At 39.6% G+C, this 23712-nt stretch overlaps 1 protein-coding gene across 1 annotated transcript in view; it reads left to right on the top strand.

The window, feature by feature from the left end:
• Positions 1-22980, top strand: part of adnp2a (ADNP homeobox 2a) — a 48497-nt gene extending 25517 nt beyond the window's left edge. Inside the window, exons 9-18 of the mRNA XM_071897213.2 lie at positions 1834-1998; positions 3699-3788; positions 4434-4619; positions 5642-5728; positions 8882-9115; positions 11553-11882; positions 12059-12396; positions 14864-15041; positions 19080-19254; positions 20971-22980. Coding sequence (XP_071753314.1) covers positions 1834-1998; positions 3699-3788; positions 4434-4619; positions 5642-5728; positions 8882-9115; positions 11553-11882; positions 12059-12396; positions 14864-15041; positions 19080-19254; positions 20971-21137 — 1950 coding nt within the window. The 3' untranslated portion in view covers positions 21138-22980. The remainder of the gene's footprint in view (positions 1-1833; positions 1999-3698; positions 3789-4433; positions 4620-5641; positions 5729-8881; positions 9116-11552; positions 11883-12058; positions 12397-14863; positions 15042-19079; positions 19255-20970) is intronic.
• The last annotated feature ends 732 nt before the right edge of the window (positions 22981-23712 follow it).

The raw sequence follows: 23712 nt of genomic DNA, 5'->3' as shown, positions 1-23712 counted from the left end.
CACCATGAACAAAATCATGGTTGATTAGGGGTCAAATAGCAAGAATTGTGCTGGCTAATAGGCCGGCCACAAACAGCAAGTTACTTCTGTACAACAGTGATGTGCAGAAAGGAAACCACAACTCAGGCATTGGTATGAACAGGTTATGGCAGCAGACGACTGAGTCAGCATACATATTGATGGGAGGTTTATCATGACGTTAGGGGCAGATACTGTCACGGTAGGGTGTTTTCTTATTCATAAACGTGAAATACCGGGACGTCATTAGCGTTACCATTTTCCCCGTACTTCCATCCCTTTTGATCATTTACATATTGTTAGTGATTCATAAAAGCACACCATCCCGCAAAAAGTACCACCTGCTCTAGTTAGACGGTACATTGTAGAAATTTATGAAAACAAATTTTAATTATTAAAAAATAAATAGAGTTCCAGGGCATTAATTATCATTGGACACATGAAAATGTTAAATGGATATGACTCACATACTGGCTTTGCAATTCTTAATTACCACTATAATTGTGGTTATAATACGGTAAAACTTCAATTAATAGCCCGGGCTTTTATTTGCTTCAAACACTGAACTCAACCGGCCTATATTTGGGACAGGCGTCTATATGGGACAGGCCTTTAATTCCTAAAACTCTTGCTCAGCAAAGATGGGAAATACTATCAAATTGTTTATTTACTGGTAAACCAGTATGAATATTACTTGTATAAAAATTAGGCTATCGAATAACATATCAATTACGAATCATTCATTTGATCTCGCTCCGAGAGACAGCACATCTAGGCCAACCTCATGCACTGAGAGAGAGAGAGAGAGAGAGAGAGACGTATCAAAATACCGGTAGCCTACCTTAGAAAGCCCTTTTACCGTCTTCCTCGGACAGACGTTGAAGTTCAACTTTATTTTTTCGCCATTCTCTCACTCTCTTGGGATCAACGGAGAAATGTCTTGCTGGTGCATCTCCTGAGTTTTCTTCAGCAAATTTGACAACTGACAGCTTGAATTTCAGGTCGTACTTTTTTCTCTGTGCCGCCATGGCGATCAGCAAATGTGACTGACGTTTGAATGGAAGTAAAAAAAAAAATAAACTGGCAACCGGCTTCTAATTGAGACCGGCCTTTATTTGTCAAAACGTGTAACCACACCCGGCCAGTAAAAGGGACCGGCGTCTAATTGGGACTCGGCTTTTAATTGAAGTTTTACGGTATATTTCAGTTTATCATGACACAAAAGTGAAGATGACCATACGCACATCCCATAAACTTTTTAGCAGCTGCTCCAGTGTAGTAGAGCTAGTAGGCCTATTTAAGAAAGAAAACGTTGCACTCTGCTGCCAATGCTCCCATATATTTATTTATCTGCCGACGCATCAGTGCTGGCCGTTGCACTGACACACAGGTGTGGACAAGTTGTTAAATATGTAAAGCTTAATTAACATGTTGGTTTTGATTGGCTGTCACCTGGGCTACAGCTGAGGATAACACAGCGGTAACGTGGCTTCGTCACCGTATTAACGGCTGTGGTAAATTTATGAATCAGGTAAAATCACCGGGTCACAGATTTTGTGCGCTGCTATTCTGTTACCGCATAGTTTTATGAATGAGCCCCAATATGTATTACAGTGCACACTATCATCAGCATACCCATCACATTTTCACAATTTGAAAAGGGGTTATTTTATTTTAGGGTTGGGGCTTACGGTAAGAGTTAGGGATAAGCATTTATTGCTGAATAATAAGGTTACCATTAGTGGTTAGGGAATTAATGTACAGTAAGTTGATGGAATGTCCTAAAAGGTATAGTACTACAAACATGTCCTGTAGCTCCCTCTAACAGTGACGGTACCAGGCCCTGGTCAGCCCCAGCCTCAGCAGGTCCTCCTGCCCCCCGGAGTCACCCTCAATCTGGCAGGGAAAATAGGAGCGATGGGGAGGTCTGGACAACCTCTGTTCCTGACACAGGGACAGGGAGGCAAGATAGGAGTAAAGGTGAGTAAAGTTCTTTTCTTTTTTAAATGGCGGGGCCCATAGGTCAGGTAGCCTATTGTTTTTGTATGTGTTCTTTATATCTTTGTCTCTCTTTTTTCTGTTTTTTTCTTTCTTTCTTTTGACAAAAATTGCCTTCCCATGAACTGAATTGCACAAAACTTTGCAGAGTAGTTCGGTCCCGTCCAAAACGTCACATACTGTAATATGGGGCCAATTCTCTCGATGGTGGCACTATAGTAACTGTCCAAAGTTGAAAACCTTAAAAACTTAAAATCAGCCATATGAGCTACAGGTGTGCAATTTTCTGAGGATCTAGGCCCATGTGAGACAAATCTTTTGTACACTGCTACCTAGTGGAAATTATGAAGTTCATCAATTATTTTTTTTAATAAACTGGAAAACGAATTAAGTTGAACTGGTCCCACACTGTAAGTCAAATGACACTAAACAAGCCTCCAAATAATCTGCAGACCCACTGTAAAAGTCACATAAGGTTTTAAATAAGTTTTTTGAATAAGGTTTTTAAAAAGTTTTCCAAATTGAGTCAGTGACTATAATTGTCTGACTATAAATTGTACTGTACACAGGCATTTTAACTTTTTGTCCAATATTTGACAAATCTCAATGAAAATAAACCACAAAATTGTTATCACCACCTGGGTGAGGTGTGAATGTTTCAGAATTTTATCTGCAAAAATTTTGGTCAAGTCTCAAAATAATTTACAAATCATGCCAAAACCTAAGGCTCTTGAAAGACTGAACAGATTTTATTTATCTACACCAATATCTGATCTCCAAGGCCTTTTCGATCAATTCATCATTCAGAGTAAAAAAAAAAAAAAGAATTCAGCAATAAAATCATACATCCAACCAAATTATCATTAAGAACATGATCCAGGTTATCTATGATAAATTTGCAGAAGTTTTTGATGAAACTATACAGAAGATATATGCAAGTGAATGTGCTGAGACTTATGTACCAGGATACCATTTTGCCAAAATAAGTTCAGTCAACTTAAAGTCACACTGTGAAAAAACACGTGGAATCACTTCCGAGCTGGCTCAATAAATTTGTGACCTGCCTGTAGTGAGAAAAGTTGTTCTTAGTTCAGATTATCTAGTCCCACAGTGCTGTATAGATCTAATTAATGATCAGTGTATTAATTCATGGTCAGTTTATTAATTCATGATTAGTTTATTTGAATGTGATCTCCGTTCATTGGGTCCCTATTTGATCATCTGCCTACCTATCATCACTGATGTGAAAGGTTTCAAGGGAAATGTTAAAATTTGACATTATTCAAACAATGGTTTTCTTACCCTCAAATTAGCTAGTTGACCTATTTTGTCATGATGCAGTGAGGGTGCATGGTTGTTGGTAGCCATAGCAGATTCCAAAGTTTCCAGTTAAAATTTGTTTTACACATGAATTGAGTGTACTGAGTTTTTTTTAGTTATATTACTATTATTACAAGGCAATTTTCTACCTTTTCCTAAAGAATAGGGATCTTATTTCGAGGAATATTAGCAGAAAGGATCAGTTGGCTTATTAAAGGAATAGTTCAACTAAAAATGAAAACTATCTGACTTGCCCTGGGTTAAAGTTAAGAGTTGGCCCATTGTAGAATGCTGCAGTGTAAAACAGAGTAAACCAATAGTTATCCCAGGCGTAAGAAGGTATGCTTGGTGTCGGTTAGCAGGTGAGCCCCAGCCAGCCGGTGGTGCTAACCCAGGGTCAGGGGGGCAGCAGTGCTGGCCACCCAAACCACACCCTGATAGTAGGAGGAAAGGTGAGATCTTTTGTTTAAATCCATTTTGTTAAATTTGAATATTTAATATAATTTTGAATAGGATTTAAGGCAAGGTACCACAGGTGAATAGGGAAAAAAAATCCTTTCATCCTATAACAATGTTCATAAAACATAAACACCTTTTGGTATAATGACTTTTCCTTATTTTGCCGTTAACATATTCAAATTACTTAGTATTTCATTCATTTCATTAATTTGTATATCAGATCACTTCTTTCTCAGTGTATAAAGTCAGAGTGCTTTTTCCCGTTTCATTCTGAATAATAGCTAAATAGTAATTTACAGTGGGATTTGTGAACTTGTCATGTTTTCATTAATTATTTATAAAATATGTATATGATGATATTATGTATATGGTTTTTCACAAATTTTGTGCTTGGTGTACTTGACGCAGCTGTGTTAAAAACATAAAGTAACAGTTGTTTTTGCTGACTGTTTTGTATATTTTATGAAACTACAGCAGTTACAGAAGCAAAATATTATATCTCAAAACTGCAGCCAAAAATTGCATTTTTGTTGTGCCTCACTTTGACATTTTACTTTAAAAACATGCTGTATAGTATATTTTTATATTTTGATTATAAAAGCCATCAGGTTTCTATTAAACGGTGACTGTTATAACAGGTAAACCCCAGCCAGCCTGTAGTCCTAACCCAGGGACAGAGTGGGGGGAGTACACTGACGGGCCCAGCTCAGACCCTGCTGGTTGGGGGAAAGCTTGGGGGGAGCCAGCCTGTGGTCCTGACCCAGGGAAAGACTCCCTCTGTAGGGGCAGTGGGGCCTAGCCAGCCTTTGGTTGTTGGGACAAAGGTGAGTGAAAAATCCAATGCTGTTTTAGTTTTATTTAGCCATATTGGATGATTGTGTGTTTCAAAGAGCCATAAGCCAAGTGAAATTTTCATTTTGCTTGTATATATTAATGGACAGTCACGTTTAGAATTTTCAGTACAAAATAAATTTGGAAATATGTAGGTATCCCTTTAACTTCCAGTTTCTTATATGTACTACCACTTAGTTGTGGCTGTTGTCAATAAGAATATGGTAGCGTGTGCACAATACTTCTGAGTGCTGCGGTCAAATTCAGGAAAACACTTTCCCCCAAAAAGTAGGTTGTTCGAACACTTAGTCACTTGTAGATCTATTTTTTATGTATTCTTTTGTTTAGAAGTGCCTTCTAGTGTTAAAACATGACTGACTGTATTACTACTGTGTTAAACCTGCAATAAGCGATATCAGACCTTATAACCAATCCTGAAACTAACGTGTGCTATGTGGAGATTTCACTGAGACATATTGATACAAACCAATATCCACACACGCGGGCTAGCTGTGTTGCTGTTTTCACCTCTTTACTAAAGCTTGCTGTCAAATAATGCTCTGGGATGAAGCACCTCCTGGGCCATTCAGTAGCTTTTCATTTTTTTAAAACTAGCGTGGCACCTCCCTTGCTGTTTAAAAGCAGCGCTCACCCCCTCCCATGCCTGATTTTTTTTTTTTTTTAATGGTGCAATGGATGAAGCGTAAAGCGAGTAAACTTGTTAAACTAGTAAACTTGCTACCTACCTCTTCACTTGTCATTGTGGGACATGTAACCTTCAGCGGGAGAAAGATATGTCAAAGCAAGACTGGCAACCGGTGACATACACAGTGCTTTGCTAGGTTTGTCCTTAGTAGGCCTCCATTATGCAGTAGCTTTGCTGTGCTTTATTTACAAATGTGTTGCTGTTTCTGTCACCCTCTAGTGGTCAGAAAATGTCACTATTCGCAGCTTTAAGTTACTCTAGTTGCATCCTTACTTCTATTAAAAGATAGTATTACTTTTCTGTTTGCAGGTCAGCTCCAGTCAGACTATGATAATGAATCAAGGATTGCCTCTGCAGTCTCAGTCTACTGTAAGGCTGGTACCTACTGGGAACAAGGTAAAACTAAAGCCCAAACTAAACTGAACCTCTGCATTGTCAGACATGACAACCATTGTTGTCTTCTCAGTCTGCTGTAAGGCTGCTCTTTATTGGGAATAAGGTACTAAACTATACTGTTACCAAAACTCAACGCAGGAATTAGTGGTTCAACCCCCTGAAACCCTTTTATTTTTGTGCTGGTTTATTTATTTTTATAACAATTATTTATTTATCAAATAACAATGAAATCTGCCAATATAGGTTAGGGGTTACATTGGGAAAAACACTGGTGGGACAAATAAGCAACAGAAAAAATAACTGATTCGATAAATAATACACAACATAATGCGTAGCAAAAACAAACATATAAGTGAATAATATAGAACATAACATTAACACACACTTGCACCCTCAGCCGTCTACACATACACACACACACACACGTACGCTAAGAACCAAGTGTGTACCTACTGTACTTTCCCATATCTACAAACTTACATATAAGTACATGTACATAAATACCCATATCGGTCTAGATGCATATAGATACACATGTATGCCTATGGACCCACAATAACCCATGCAAGCAAATACTGTACATGTGTATATACATGCATGCAACATACATACATGTAGGCCTGTATATATGCAGGTAATAAGTATACCCATAAAATGAAATATTTTAATAATAATAATAATATATAAACCTGCATGGCAGCGATGCGCCGGGACAAAACAGAAAGGTTAGACTTATATGGGTTTCTGAGGGACTATACCAACACAGTCCCAACAATTCCATGAAATGAGCACAAACTCTGAAAAACAGATGTGTTTTTCACATGAATGTTGTGTAGATTACGTTCCTGATTTTGAGTGGATAGACTTGAACATTGGCGAATTATTTTGTTGTCTAAAAGTTATATCTGAAACAGTTTACCACAATTTAAAATGAAAAAAGCAGGACCCTATAGTTCTGTCCAACATGTAAAAATCCAGCTGTCTGTAACAAAGAAGAATTCTGGTGTCGGGTTTAGGCAGCCGATATCAACGTCATCCCCACATAATAATTAAGACAAAAAGTGATATATTATTCCTTGGCCTGATTTCGGTGAAATTCAATCAATAGAACTTATGATGAAAAGTATTAACGTTTACCACACCCAGCATCCTTTAGATAGCAATGCTCAACTTCCTAGTGTGGAATGTTCCAAATAACTAGCAGGGAACTTTACATGCAAAGCTAACATGTAGTAGCCTGGTTTCAGACTCCTGAATCGCATCCCGCCCACTCTTCAGATTTTGTCGAGCGATTCAGAGAGTCTGGTGTTGCCCTAGTCAACGGCTTGCTCTCGCACAGAGAAACAGTTATGGTCTGTTTTTCATGTAAGATATCTTCTAGGTGAGATTGAGAAGTGCAGGTGTTGCATATTTCCATCGATAAGCAGTCTGTTTGCTTGGGCAGAGATCCATAGCATTTGTACTCATGCAAACAATGGTGAAACAGAAGTGCAGTGTGAGATGTTAACAGGGGTCTTTGATTTAACACAAGAATTTATATGAAACCTGCCTTGAACCTGGGATCTCTGGCGTGGCAAACCTATGCTTTACCAACCAAGCTAAACCCAAAGTGATGCAGCACTGAGGCTCATACAGTCTTTATAGCTGTGTCCTGCAGTGGCACATGTGCAGTATTTTTTGATTTTTTGTTTTGACAGACCGGCCGACTGACCGAGTAACTTGTACTAGCTGCTGGTTGCAACTAAAGAATTTAAAGCCAAATTGGAGGCCCCACTTTATGAGATGTTTCAAGAATTATATGAAAATTGTTCTCTCCCTACCTCGCCCCCAAACTCAGACACAAAGTCTTCCTGGCATAGTGAGGAGGGATCAAATGGGTGTATACAGGGAAGGAAAGGTTTCTATAATGTCAGAAGGGTATTACAAAATTATTGAGATTTTCAGAAATAGATTGCTGTATTGGGTGGGGACATCCTTGTTAGGTCCGTATATATTTATCCAATTTAATTTTTCAGACAGAAGGAAACCGTGAACAATTATGTATCTGCCAGCTGGGACTTGAAACACATCCTGCATCCACATTGGAATAGATTTGTGAATCGATGTCATTACTCCTCTAGCATTGGAAGAATAAGATACTGACATATACACACTTTCATGTTAACGGTAAAATGCAATTTTGTCGATTATGTTGACTGATCATTGCAGCCTTAAAGTAGCATATAAAAATCGTAAGTAGTGTACAAAAATAGAAATAGAAATTTAGAAAATACGTCTCTTTTCTGTACAGTATTCATATGGTTCTCTGTTGGAGCCTGACTGATTACACTGGTGGCTTCAAGCCAGTAATAAGAAAAAAGATACAAAAAAAAATATATAAACCAAAGATATGCAGATCTAGAGAATATTGCACTTGGTTCTGAGTGGTTTCAACAGCACAACTGTAGTATATCTCATGTTCTATCTAGGTCTGAATATTACAGTGTGTGTCAAATTATTATTCAACACTGTTTTTAGATATTTTGCAATAATGACACAAGCACTGGAATTCTGTTGACCCCAAAGTATTGTGTAATATTAATATTTGTTATGAGATGGACTTTTTTGAGATGCTGACTTCCACAAATGTTAAAAGTTATACAAGTTTTTGTAGTTTGCCACTTCATTACATGGGCGTAGGAAGCAGTTGCCCATTGGGGGGAACATTTTTCAAAGAACAGCTCATTTCTAGTAAATAATAACCTCCCATAGATGAACATTTTGTCATACAAAGCAAGATGCCACGTCAAACAGTCGCTTTTTACAGCCACCAATATCATCTTTTATCATATCATTTTTTAATCCTATAGGATGTTTTACGACTCAGGTGCTAAACAAATGAGAGATCTGATCTGAGATAGTGTGGCAGATAGCGTGAGGGTGCACTACACTGGAAATAGCACGAATGTTAGGCCATATTTGTGCTATTTCCAGTGTAGTGCACCCTTCACTAAGGTAGTTTCAGGGTGTAAGGCTGGCAATCATCTGCCCTCTGTTGGAAGCCAAGCCAATCATATGTCGCTTTGTGTTTTTATTACCAGGCCCACGTACATTCTGGCTTTTTCTACCACATTACATCTAAACTAAACTATCTTACATGGTTTTTTTTGGCAGGTAAACGGTGTACCAACCTACACTCTGGCCACTGTACAGCTGGCTGTTCCAGTTCAACCTGACGTTGCCATGACCACCCTGAACAAACCATCAATCCTGGTCGCTGTTCCACAACAAACAAGCCAAACACAGTCTGTTGCCGGACAGAACAAAGCAGCATTGACCAAACAAAACTCGGGTTCAGTCTCAGGGACAGGGCATGCTAAGGAATTGGTGACCAAGAGCCAGTACCTGGTGAGCATCTAGAAACATTAATGTCAAAGAGGGTACAAAAGGCAGAGAATTTACAGGAATTAGGAGCAATTCTCGGACAATCTCTGACTCAAGAATTTGAAATTCTTGAATTCACAAATAATCGTTGGATTTTATTCACTAATAGAATACTCAGTTCAGAAGATAAACTTGCTTCTCCCACATTATTGTCTTCTTGAAAATATATGTAGTGTCCCTTCTTGGTTATCAAGTGTGCTTTCCAAGTTTTGCCAGCTGATTAAAAGACTCCAGCAGGATTTTTCAGAGATTTGGTAGTAGTTCCTTGCTTGCATCACACAGGTTTTCAGTGCATGCGAAGGATTATACAGGCTCAAAACACTGATAATGGACTGTGATGTTTGAGAGTGAATGAAGCCGGAAGCGCTGTGTAACGCAGTTACCACTGAGTTTTATAAATACAAGCCATAATGCTGTGACTAGATGGTGAAAACCAGAAAAGAAAGCAATAAGATGTTTCCATGTCACAGTAACCTGTTTAACATGGATTTAAGCCAGGTATCATAACCAGGTTTCTCATAATTGGAATATGAGCTTACTGGGTTATTCTAACCCAGTTATGACATAAACTATTTGCCATGCATGTAGGAAACGTAGCCCCATGAAAGTTAAAGATGAAAATGGGACAATTCTCAGGGGAGAATTCACAAAGAATGGATTGCGGCCGCTAATAGCACCATGAATTGCGTATCATTTGCAACCGCTATTTGCTCCGTCTCAAGGACCGATTTGCAAAAGATATTACGCTAATGATATGCCAGCGCAAACACGCCCATAACCTGTTGCAACTGAGTGCAATTTGCCCCTGTTTTGCGTCTGATTGCAATTATCAATGTGGCAAAGTATAAATGTTGCCTTTGCGCCAAGAACACAGTAGGCAGGACAATGGCAGAGAGAAAGAGAAAAATGAAATTTTTAGACCGCGAGCTGCAAGTCCTGACGGACGAGATGCAGAGGCATTCCTCAAAACTTCAGGCAAGAAATCTAACCGGGACTGCGAGAAACCATATTTGGGATTTAATATCCCAGTCTGTCAGTGCTGTTGGTGTTTCCAAACGCACACCTTCAGACTGCAAAAGAAGATGGCATGATTTGAAGCGGAGAACAAAGGAGAATGTAAGGGAGCTTTATTCATTTATTTTTCATGACACAATTGCATCCTGTCACTGCATCCTTTGTTTGTCATTGCATCTCACTGCATCCCAAAATAAACTAGAAGGGCACTCGGAGAGCGCAGACCTCTGCCAAGGCCAATCCAGTCTTCTATGATATGCAAATGTGCAAGCGCAACCAATATACGGATCCGCTCCAAAATTTAATGGGTTCTTCCTTGGCCCATGCTACACCCTTCCACGAAGTTTCATGAAAATCGGGCCAGTAGTTTTTCTGTAATCCTGCTGACAGACAGACAAACAAACACAAACGGCACCGAAAACATAACCTCCTAAGAGGAGGTAACAAATGAGTTTGAGCGGGGCTGTCCATGGTGCTGAATCTTTAGGCCAAAATAAGGCCCACTGTGCTGACTAGTGAGATAAGTGAAAATATTTTCAGAGTGAGAAATTGAGTTGTATTGATTGTTTGGTTGTACTGATTTATTTGCTTTTGTTTGTGAAGCAATCTATGTTAAAGTTCTATAGTAATAATAATAATAATAATGTCAAAATATTATTTACAGACTGTATTTACAGACAATTTTATTTTTTAGGTCACACAAAGGTGGAATTGTTGCAGAGACATTTGCAAGGTCAATTCAATTCAATTCTCACTTAAATCAACAAGTGATATTCTCCTTCGAAATATCCGCTCACGAGCACGCCTGGCATTACGACGCCTTCGCCTGGCTACAATCACTGCTGCCATGATCACTGGAAAGTCTGGGCGTGACACCCCTTATAAATGCGCTTCAATTACCACCAACTCTCTGAAGACGCTAATAATTTCACTCTAACTGCGTGTGGCAATTAGCGCCGATGAATGTGTGTGATGTGAATTGGACTGTTTTTGCAATGCGGCTCATTTGCATAGAAAGGGGCCAATTTTGCGCCAAATGTATGCATATTACCTAATTTAAATACGTGCAAATAGCACAGGAGCACCGAGACGCTATTTGCGTGGCAGCGCAGTTAGCGGTGCATTTCACCCTTTGCGAGTGCTTTGTGAATTACACGGTTTCTTTTTGTCTTATTTGCACAGGTTTAGCGTCAGCAAAAGCCGCGCAATCCTTTTGTGAATTCGCCCCTCAGTCTCTCTTTGTTCTTAGTTAACCTTGCTCATCTTTCTTTTGAGGCAGGCTTTGGCCTATTTGTTTTCTATTAAGTAAATTAAATATAAAGTACTAACCCTTGGAACACAACTATATTGTAAAAGATATTGAGCATTAATTGGTTTGTGCTCCTAGGTGAGGACCACTTCAGGAACAGTCCGCTGCTCATGCTGTAAGGTCCTGCTGTCAGACAAAGGGATTTTCCAACATTTGCTCCACGGGCTGCAGTGTCTCTTCTGTCCTCTGATATTCTATTCCCTTAAACAACTGTTGGCTCACAATGAAGCTGAACACAGCCTGGCGGAGGCTGGCAACAGAGAGCGAGCCAAGACAGAACACCAATTGGCCACAACAGAAGATGGAAGAATAGTGGTACCAGCATTCAACATGAAAACTACAGTTCCCAGAGATCTGTTGGGCTGTAAAGAGCTACAACTGGCTGTTGTCACTGGCAGAGGGAAGGAGGTGAGTGGAGGGGTAAGGTGTCTAGGTGTGTTTGTGTAGGTGTGTGTGTGTGTGTATATGCATGTCAAAAAATGTTGCGTACATGGCAATGCTGCATACCCTAATGATTCTTTCCTCTCCTCTCTCCTGTCTTATCTCTTCTCTCATTCTGTTTTTCTTCTCATCCCTTTCCTCAGGTCCTCTACCTCCATCTTAGTGAGGAGCCCAGTAAGGCTCCAACGCCATCCATCCCTTCCTCTGGTTGTCCCTTTTGCCCCGAGCAACCCGTAAACCCAGCAATGTATGAACAGCACCTTCGACAACATCATCACATCCTGCCCACAATCCATGCCATTCTGAAGACGCCAGCATTTAAGTGTGTGTACTGTCTGGGAGTTTATACAGACAGATCAACAGCCAAGACCATTTCTATCCATGTTCAGAGATGTCGCTGTGCCCCAAGAAGTGCTAAAGAGGCAGAGAGGCTATTGAATCCCGATACACACTGTCTGAATGGAGAGGCAGGTGGAGCAAGGTTACTTTCACTATTATTATTATTATTAGTAGTAGTAGTAGTAGTAGTTGTTGTTGTAGAATTAAGGGTTGAGAGGGGTCATTTCTTATGTTACTTGTTATATGGCTTTTTGTTAGTCTCCAAAACTCTGCAATTGCATCCTTTCTTATTTTCAAAAGTCAGGTGAGCTGGGTGTCCTTGTGGCACGTACCATGTAAACGTGTCCTGGGTGTGTCCTGGGTTCAAACCATAGACTGAAAAAAAAGATCAACGTAATGAGTGTGACATCACCCATACGTTTCTGAAGGGCCGTTTTGAAGCCAAAAGGTTGGGTTTACAATCCCGGTCATGCTGACATTTTTTGGAGCCAGTGCAGCCAGACCGAAGCCAGGGGTTGTCCGCAAAGCTGCAGCTCCGCCTGCTATTGGCCTATAAACAGCGACCTGTCGATCACTGGACAGACGACCTGTCAATCACTAGGAAAACAACCCTGTTATATCCCGTTAATGACACAATTATTTAAAAAATCGCCATATGGACACACATTAGAAAAAGTGAAATTAGCTAAGCTCTTGTCGAAAAAATGTATCGACTTTATATTTTGAGTGAGAAGTTGAGTTGTGGTCCCATTGACTTGCATGGAGTTGGGCCAGGTTTGAAGTCTTTTTGGAGCTAGCGCCTGCAGACGTTAGAGGAATTGCCGCTTTCCGCCACTTACGCTCTATTGGAGGGATTCTTCAGACTGGCTTTGTATTTATTGCCAATTACCTTGTACTCTAAAGGGTTCAGTGGACCTAAAACATGCCAGGAAAATGCAGCCCTTACCATAGCAGACCTTCCAGACCCTTCAACGTGGGAAACAAGCTCCGGGGCCTGTTGACTGTTTTTTGGTGGTCACCACATGTATTAGTCCACTTGTTGAGAACATTGTGAATGATCACTCATCTGACCATCTCTCTCTTTTTTTCTACTGCTCACTAGAACACTGCCTGTGGTCCCACTTCCCTTGCAAAAGTGCATTATCCTACTATAAATGAGGAAATCACTGTCCGTCCGCATCCATTTTGCTCCTCAACGGGTTGGCCAATCAATCTGAAACTGCACATGGCCATTGAGCATTGGCATAGGCAGGGACTGACGGAGCTCATTTTTCCATTTTCACAAATTTATGCTGTTTATGCGCCTTTTTGGCAAGTCTGCACGGAGTTGTGGCGCGCGCATCCCCGGAAGTCTGCACGTAGTTGTGGCGCGCGCATCCCCGGGTAGGGACTAGTTAGGTGTAATAAGGGGTTTATGTAGCGAAACCCCACCATAGTACAGTATCCCTCTGTGTGAAGTTTTTGATGGACTGCTCTTGATGAAACTGTCTGTTCAGGTCTTATATTGATATTTTGAGTCACCTGATTCAGTCTTGCTTGCCTGTTTTTTTCTTGCGTCTTGAACAGACATTATGGTTGAGGAGGATGCACGTCATCCACACTTCTAGTTGCTGCTAGTTGGTGAAGTCTTTCTCACAGACATCCATGCCACCATGACCTTAGTTCCTTATGAAACATCAGCAAGTTGAGCAGTCTTCATCACTGAAGCTCCAACAGCCAGCCCTCTCTCAAAGTCACTGACATCTCTTTTCAAAATGGATCGCATTGTCAGTCGTTCAGTCGGTCGCTCTGTTCATCTTCTTGTCTTGTTCAGACGTGGCAGCCAAGATAAATGGCAACTGGATCTGCACATTTTTCTACATGACCCTAAGCTCGATTTTTATACATAATCTTAAGCGTGATGGAATGTTAACTGCTTAATTAACTTAGGGTCCACACCTGTGTGGACTTAAGTGTTTCCTTTCTTTCTTCAGTTACCTGTATATATTAATAAATTCCTTAATATTATCCACCAGATGCGCAAAATCAGAAAAAAAAGCTGTTTTCATTCTTTTCTGATTGTGGCTCTGTTATAAATTGCCTTACATGTCTCAAAAGCTTAGAATCCTTTTTATTTGGTATATAGTATGTAACTGTAGGATTCATATTTAATGTGTGAAACATGAAATATAGTCGTCAGAAAATGTTTTAACAAGATGTGACATTCATTTTCTTTGCCCCTGAGCTACAGGGCGCCCAACAAATGAAACAACATTTTTTTCTGCTTGCAAATTTATTTAGAAATTTCTGTGATGTTTTATACATGTAAATACTTGGAAAAACTATGATTTAGGTAGTGGGAATTTCTCTGAAAGTTTCCGGAAGTGTGTAAAGGTGTTACGCATAGATCTTAGAATGTTTTAATGCTCAATTTTGACCATGAGGAGGTAGCCCCATTTATCAGCGAGGGAGGGATATGATTTGAACAATTTGACATGTAGCATAATGAAATGCCACACATAGCTAGTAGTGACGATTGTTCCTGGAAAATGTGTTTAGAAGTAGATGACCTATTGATGTTAGTTTGTATAACATGAAAGAAATAATTCACATAAACCTTTTCCCACTAGGGAAGGAGGGGCTTTATCCAGTTGGGGGAAGGGTCGCCCTGGGACCTCTCGTGACCCATGTGTAACCTTTGCCCTGGAGCCCCCCGCTGGCTTAGAGCTGAGGCCCCCAGAGGAGAGGAAGTATTTCCTGGGTCAATACTTCAACAAGAAACCCTACCCCAGCCGCAAGGAAACAGAGGTACAGTATGTGTTGCATTTTGGGTTAGGAACTGAAAAATGGGTCTTAGGGCGCTTTCACACCTGATAGTCCACTTCCTTGGTGCAGAACTAATACGAGAATGATACGTTGTTTCCTTTTTCAGTTGGTCCGGTTTGCTTTCACAAAGCCCAAAATCAATCCAGAGCTTGTAAACAAAGTGGTTGGAAATGTTGTTTGATTATAGGTCAGACAGTTAGCGGGTAAAAATACAACAAAACCCTCACAACTTCTGCCTATACTATATCTGACATCACGGAGCAGCGTCAAGTTCTGTTTATGTCGGTCTTGATTTGGAGGTAGATCAGCAGACTGTAGAGCACCGTGCATATGAACGCCTGTCAAGAATGCGGGTATTAAATAATTCAATAATACAGCATTTCGAGGAAGACGCTCTGCAATCACATCATTTTATTGCACTCATAATGTCCTTTCATCTTTTTAATACATGGGCAGTCAGTATGCACAAACAATGGATGCGTTTCAGCTATCAGCCATCATCAGCGTTATGTTACATATGGCGGAAGTGACATGTAAATACACAGATGCAAACATTCAATCAATTATTCAATCAGTATGGGAAGTTCATGATGAAGTTGTTACTGCAAAAGAGAAATCAACATACAATCTTCCCCCAGTCACTAAGGTCTAATATCAGAAGTACATAATATACAGCATAATCATAAATCTATAAAAAAAAAAAAAAAGGAAAAATTAGTATCAAGAAAAACCCTACAAAGAAAATAAAAAAGGAGACTAAACTTCCCCTGTATGCAGGTGGAAGATAACTAGCTTTATAGAACTTATAGAACTGCACATAAAAGGAGAAGGACTGAAGTGAGTGCACCACATATCAAACCACAAACAAGAAAAACTTCAAGTATACATTCCAAAAATACATATCTGTTCAGAAGGTGCATATTTAAACACATTCAAATAAAACACCCTAATAATAATTCTTTGTTCAAACCTTTTGGGTACTCGGTTTGTAAAGTATGTATCCAAAACGCCTCTCTCTCTCTCCGCAGAAGTGTCTTATCTCTATCACCCCCTCTTTTCAAAGGTCTGACTATTTCTATACCTTGGAGAAAATGCAGAGTAAATGGTTCGCTTCTTGCAATTGGTTCGAATGGCGTTAGTTTAGCCAAGTCAGTAACTTAAACTACCATCAAGTACATTTAGCAACTAGCAAATTTGAGAGGTAATGCTATGTTATGGCAATAATAACTGAGCAGGCTATCTTTACTATTATTATGTATGTAATGGTTCTGCAGTTGTGTCAGAATCACGTCGTCAAGGAGATCCACTGGACATCTGTAAATTGGCCATTGGTAAATAGTCAAGTCAAATCAAGTCATACTTTATTTGTATAGCACATTTCATTCACAGGAAAACTCAATGTGCTTTACATGCAGAAAAAGTTATCTCTTGTTAAAGAGATAACAAGAAATATATATAAAATGTGCTAAAAACACATTTAAAATATTTAAAATTTAAAATATAAAATTTAAATTGTGTATATACTGTATACATGTATATATATATATACACACACACATACATACATCCACATACACACATATAGCCCTATATACATGCACACAAGGTTAGTCAAAAGCTTGGGAAAAAAGGAACGTTTTTAGCCCACTTTTAAAAGAGCTTAGAGTTTTGGCACATCTAAGGAAATCTGGCAGGCTATTCCAGTGGCTGGGGGCGTAGTGACTAAAAGCAGCTTCACCGGATTTTGATTTTACTCTAGGAACAGCTAAAAGGCCAGTGCCAGATGACCTTAGAGGCCTGAGTGGTTCATAGGTTAAAAGCAGGTATGAAATATATTTGAGAGCCAGGCCATTTAGTGCCTTATAGACAAGCAATAGGATCTTAATAATAATGTCTAAATATATAACAACTGAACTAAAAATAAAAGATGTGGTTCTAGATTCATACAGTAACATTCAAGCTAAAAGTGGGTAGTCTGATAAGGTAGATTGTTTTTTCCAAATGTAGGTTACAGTGACACAGTAGACTGTCTTGTCTCTAGCCCTTGTCTCTACTCCTCTAAAAGTGACCAAATCCAGACACCCACTCTTTGATGCAGTTTCCAGTCTTTTTAGATGTGAAGAAACTCATGGACCTATAAAGTAACTCACTCACTCACTCACTCACTCATGGTTAGCCTATCTGACTCCTAGTGGCCATTCGGAGGCATGGCAGTGCCTACAGACAACACACTGAACCAGTAGTTCTGTTCATGAATCCAAAAACCATATTCGGCAAAGCACAAATAATATGTTTGACCCAAATATTTTTTATTCCCGAATTTTTTAAATATTATTCAGATGTTTTAATAGTATGCCTATAATCACAGAGAAAACATATTCAATTGAATGTAATTTGACTGGTTTCTCTTATTGAACTCTAAGGAGGCAGAGTTTGTTTCTGTTCCCCGGTCAGTCTGCCGGTGCCTGCTATATAGGCCTTTTTAGCCCTTCCCATAATGCTTTGCTTTACCAGTTGTTCCGGTCAATACACTGCCAGCTGACTCCCGTTTAGTCGTACTGAAGAGAATGTAATACTGTTTCTGTAACTTAATAAAGTGCCTATAAACTACTAAATCAGTGTTAATGTTACTTGCATCGGACATTTCCAACTCAGTGGAACACCAAGTACTGTTAATTAAGATGATCAACCAGGACAGGCTTATTTCGGATTACTTGAGATATTTGGTCACAGTTAGCTAGGTAGCTAGCCAACGTTAGTTAGCTCCGGTTTCATATAATTCATGCTACAGTGCATCTTATACTGATATAATTGGCCGTACAACCGTACAATGGGTTATCTTATAACGTTATTGATTCTGATTTGGCCCAAAGTTGTTAACCGACTAATACATCGGTAATCGTATCTGAGAAGAACTGATTTTGTCAAGTTGATGGTCACTGGACACCTCCAGCGACTTTTATTGCGCTTAATAGCTTCTGTGAGAACAAAATCAAACCGGTTTGATTTTGTCAAACCCATTTGATTTTGTCAGCAGTCATTGGGGCAGGCTCTCGTGACCACAACAGTCAACAGCCAATGAGATCTCAACTCGACTGGCTCAATCACAAAATGTATCTAGCGATAGGATGTGCGTACATTAAAAAATATTTCTCTCTCACCTCTAATTCCCGCTGAAGAGTAGTCTGCCCATAATTTCCAAATGTGACCTGCTCCACGTTTTCCGTCTAATCTTCTTCCTTCTATTATCTGTGCAAATTAGGGCGCACACTGCAGCCAGGAAGTCATTAAATTTGATATGGTCTTCAACTAGAAATTGTGTAATGTGTACCTGACAACTACGTACGACTAATAAATTGCAGGAGGGACTCTGATTATTATTACTACAGCGTTGTACGCTTAACTCAGCTGCTCCTTCCCCTCTCCTTCGCTCTGCGTTTATCTCATTCATCTACCAATTTCATCTACCGTGTGCTCCAGCACCAATAGAGGAGGTTTGGGGTGGTGTGCTGGAGCCTGCAGGAGACAAGGAGCTTGTGGCATGCAGTGATGTTGTGAGAGGCACTAGAGCGAAATGGAGTGGGACATAGCGGCAATGTTTTAAACTTTTCCATATGCACTTGGGTATGGGTATGGGTATGGGTCCCTTAAAATGTTCTGAGGAAAATGGTTACTAAGGACCTTCTAGCAACGCATAAGGGAATACTTAAGTAGCTAAGGGCAAACACTCAGAGATCAAAGGGTTTTCCCTTACAACATCCTAAGGAAATCCTTATGGTGATTTTATGCAACTCATTTTTTTCTAAGGCATCCTTAGATGAAAATTTAAGGGCAACCTTAGCCTAAGTGGTTTTATGCAACCGGGCACAGATCCTCAGATTAATATATGCCCTGTCTGCTCAACTCCTACTCTAACTCCTACTCCTACTCCGGCTCTGCTCACACGCTCTGGTAAGTATGTGTGAACCCCTTCAACCTTTTTCCTGAATCCTTTTTTTTTTTTCTCTTTGTTTTTCTAAGCTTCTGGCCGGGCGACTGAAGCTGAGCAGGACTGAGGTGTTGTCACTGTTTGGGTCCAAACAGAAACGCTGTCTGTTGGACTGTCAGACCCGCCAGCTTCAAGTTCTTCTGGGTTTTGATACCAGCCAACTCAGATCTCTCAAACACAACCTGGATCTGCCTGGAATGGAGGAAGGTATTGTCCATGTCTGAATACTCCACTAATGTAGTGTTGTCCCACTATACTGAGAACCGCAATATACCGTGTTGTGCCTGCTGTCTACCAAATAAAATGAAAATACATTTTTTAAGTACTTTTTACAAAATATGTTTGACACCAATTAAATATAGCGAAACCTCTGATCTTTTTCATCATAGCTTACTTAATTTTTGTCATACCTGTTTTATTCAGTTAACATTTCACAAAAGCTCATCAGGTTGAGAGTAGAGATGTAATGAGTAATTTAGTAACTGAGTACTCTTTCTCTAACCAAATCGTATTCGATTACTCTTTTTTCCGGTGTCTGAGGGTCTAGTCTAAGTAAATGAGAGCACCAATGGCTGAGATGACAGCTCCATGTTAGCGATGGTAGGATGCTTGCTTTTAGGTGGTTACGCATACTACTTCTTCCACCCATCTATTTTAAAACAATAATGCATAATTTGCATTATTTGATGACGGAACGTTGGAAATTCCGACATCCTATTAGGCAAAATGCAATCAAACGGCAAGATTTCTCAATCCCAAGGTTTTCAAAATGCAAATATCTGACATCACATCAACACGGCAGCATAAACTGTAAACAGGCTGCCAATTATACTGTGACTTTCAGGGGGGTCTCTTATTTTTCAGTGAAAGCCCACAGACACAGTGATCCACCTCATGATATACATGTGCGTGCTTCAGTGAGCTGAAGACTGGCAGTAAATTATTTAGGTCTAAACACCAAAAACTTTCAGACTGTAAATAAGTTTGTTCATCTATTTTGTAAGAGCATGATGCCAGTTGTGCAAGATTTAATGTAGGCACCCACATTGGATGAGGCATGCGCAATTGCGTAGTGCGCATACCATGTAATGGCGAGGTCCTGGGTTGAATCTGGCCTAGGACCATTGTTGCATGTCACCCCCCTCTCACCCAGTCTTTCCTGTCTCTCTCCACTTTCAAATATCTAATAAAGGTAAAAAGTGCCAAAAAAAAAGAAAATGCGCACCACATCCTTCAAATTATAGGCTGCAGATGGAATTCACATATCTGTCCTGCTGCCTTTAGATGGCTATAGGGATTTCGTCATCTGAAAGAGATGGCCCTCATACATCCGACAAGCAGTTGGTGGCAGATGTTGGTAAGAATCACCCCATAATCTTACCCAGTACAGATTCGGCCTCTCTTGTATTATTGCCTTAATGGCAATAATTGCATTTTTGATGTGCATTTAAATGTGTCTACTGATTAAAGAATTTATATCAAAGTAAAACAAGCAAGCATGCTGTACATAAAAGGGGTTTATGTGATTTTGGAGAGGTCTATGTGGGTGTGCCTTCAACAACTAAAGCCACGAAAATAGTACAGAAAGCCAGAAATGCTGAATTTCGGAGGCCAAAAAATTTTGAGTAGGCACCAAAGTTGTAGTTACGACACGACCTACCAGCTGTGAATTTCCAACTTCTGACTTGGAACACAGCATTGGTGGGACTCTGACTCTAGACCACAGACTGTCATGTGAAGCCCACAATTAAACCCTTCTCAATAAATAAATAAAAACAGCTCATGTGGAACACTGAAACTTGAACCTTGCTGTTCTGCTCCTATCAGTCTGACCCCTCCCTGCTGTTCTGCTCCTATCAGTCTGACCCTTCCCTGCTGTTCTGCTCCTATCAGTCTGACCCCTCCCTGTTGTTCTGATCCTAGGTCTAGAGTCAGACTCGGAGGAGGCGACCCGGACCAAACCCCACAGTGACCACCTCTATGCTGGAAGACCTAGCCCAGACAGTCCACCCACGAGACAAGTCAACAAGGACAGGAGGAACTACTCCAAGATTCAAAACAGTCTAAACCAAACCATCAAAACCAGTTAGATCAGACCCACCCAGTTCAAGGGAGTCAGGGCAAGATCTCTGTGGAAATCTATTGAAACCCAGCGGAGCAGCAGAACATCTGAGACCAGAAGAGACAAACCTGAAATACCTTGTATCTGTGTCAGAACTGGATCTAGACAAGGACACCAGTATGTTACAGTATGTTTTAATGAGCTTAGGACCCAGTGTGAGAAACCACTTTTCCACAGCATGGGTGCTGGACTGGCAAGGGATTGGGGAGAATACAGAACTGGTGTGGTTTGTGTTTTCTTTGAGTTCAGATTGAGATGAATTAGATAGGGCATATAGGCAGACACACAGATGAACATACATACTTAGAAATTGCCATTTTCAACTCATCCGTATGTCTAGTGTTGCTTTCTAATACGAAATGCATTAGTGGCAACATGTTAAACTAGACATAGATGAGTTGATTTTTTTTTTTTATTTAACCTTTAACCAAGTAAATTCCACTGAGATTAAAAACATATTTTTCAAGGGAGACATGGCCAAGGCGGCAGCAGCACAAAGTTACAGACAGGACAGCATATAATGATAATATATAACAAATTAAAAAAAGTATAAAGTACAATACAGTTTAAAACAGTAAACAATGGAGTACAATTAGTGGTGGAGTACAAATGACATAGTTTTGTAAGAATACAGACAGGCAGTGTTGGGCTTCTTACTCAAAAAAGTACTGCATTCCTTTCTACTCTTTACTAATTTCAGAAGCTTCCAAAAAGTAGTAATTTGTTATATTACTTGTAACCTTGTGAGCCACTGTCCACTCCTACAATGTCAGCAGAGGATATCGCTGCCTTGCATTATGCTAAATAATCAAAACAATCACTGTGCCAGCTGTGTGTGAATACTAGCTGCAATTATGAAAATAAGTCCAAATTGTAAGATAGAACTTGTTTATGTACTGATGTTGCAGTATTTTCCAGCTTCTCAGTCAAAGATTCTTGCCTCCTTTTTAAAGCTGCACTATGCAAGATTTTCATGTGAAAATCTTTAGTCTTATCAGTCTAAATCACAAACTGGGGCTGCGACAGAGAAGATCATCCCATCCTCCCTTTGTTAACTGCAAGCAGCCCTGGTGGGTCAGTGATGCTTTATACCAGACATCACCTTACAGGATTTCTGAGTATTGAAGTTCAAATTTACTTCTCGCTGCCATTTGGAGTCACCAACACACAAAGTTGCCTAGTGCAGCTTTAAGGAGAATTTCCGCAGTCATTTTGCTCTTCTTCTAATGCACCACACCATACACCCTTCTGTTTTATCAGTAACATATTCTACGGCTGTACTGACACGTATTGTCATGATTCTGTTAGGTGACTGCAGCAGTTGTTGCAGAGATAGCAAGATCAGTTTAAATGTTGATAGGTCTGGAAGGGTTTACTTTGAGTCCCCCCCAATATTCTCATGTGTCTCACGCCGTAGTCAGCTTGCAGGCTTCATCTAGCTCATGATGCTACAAAAATGTGGCATTTTGTCCAAAATTCAGCAGAATGTGGAGTAAGATTACTCTAACCAATAAAATCTAAAGCTTCTCAAACTATCAATCTGTTGTCGATGTCAGTATGCCAATATAATAATGTGTAATTATTATTATTATTATTTATTATTATTTATTTATTTTTTTTTCAGATTCTGAATTGATTCTCCAAATCTTTATAACTATGACACTTTGCAGCTGTACAGCAAGGGGCTGTCATTTTTCACTTCAAATTTACATATTGATCTGACAAGACACCACTCATCTTGGATGTCCAACACTGTAGACAACAGCCTGCTGATAAACGTGACCTGCATTCAATAAGGAATAAACAATACTACATACAGCACTATGGGTAAATTACTGTCATTTAATATATTGCATTAGCACTGTGTCATTGTAAAGGTAGTGGCAGAAAATATTCATTAAATTTTGCTTAACTACATATTAATACTGTTAAAGGAAATTTCCCTGTAGTTTTTAGAACACACTTCTGTTAGTCAAAGATCAAGGGCATAATGTTTCCATTTAATGCTATTACAAGTGTATTTGGTATGTATGTATATATATATATGTGTGTGTGTGTATGTATGTATATATATATATATATATATATATACACACTGTATATAGCACATGAATATGTGCACAGACATTAGCACATTGTAATTACATGTTTACTTTACTTATTACGAGATCTATGCACTACAGCACACAACTTGTTACATTGTCTACATTTAACCTCCCCTTACATAAGAAAAAGAAGTCTTGAAAAAGAAATCCATGCTCAAGCAAGAAAAAGGAGAGGTGCAACCTTAAACAGTGTGCTGGGAGAGAAAGGCGCAGCACTTTTGTAGTAGAAATTACTTTGCTATAAAAACCTCACGTTTCAGTCTTTCAACCTTCATCAGACGAATAAAAGCAGCAAAAGACAAACCTATATACACAAACCAGGGGGTGGGGAGATGGACTATCCCACAGGAGATCACAATGAACATGATTGCTGATAGATCTGTATCTGATAGATGCTCATAGGACCACTGTGCATTCCACAGCACAATCATTCCTATT

Source organism: Centroberyx gerrardi, chromosome 12 (genome assembly GCF_048128805.1).
Source record: "Centroberyx gerrardi isolate f3 chromosome 12, fCenGer3.hap1.cur.20231027, whole genome shotgun sequence".
NCBI lineage: Eukaryota > Metazoa > Chordata > Actinopteri > Beryciformes > Berycidae > Centroberyx > Centroberyx gerrardi.
Note: the sequence above shows the minus strand (reverse complement) of the source record. Positions and strands in the feature narration are given on the sequence as shown.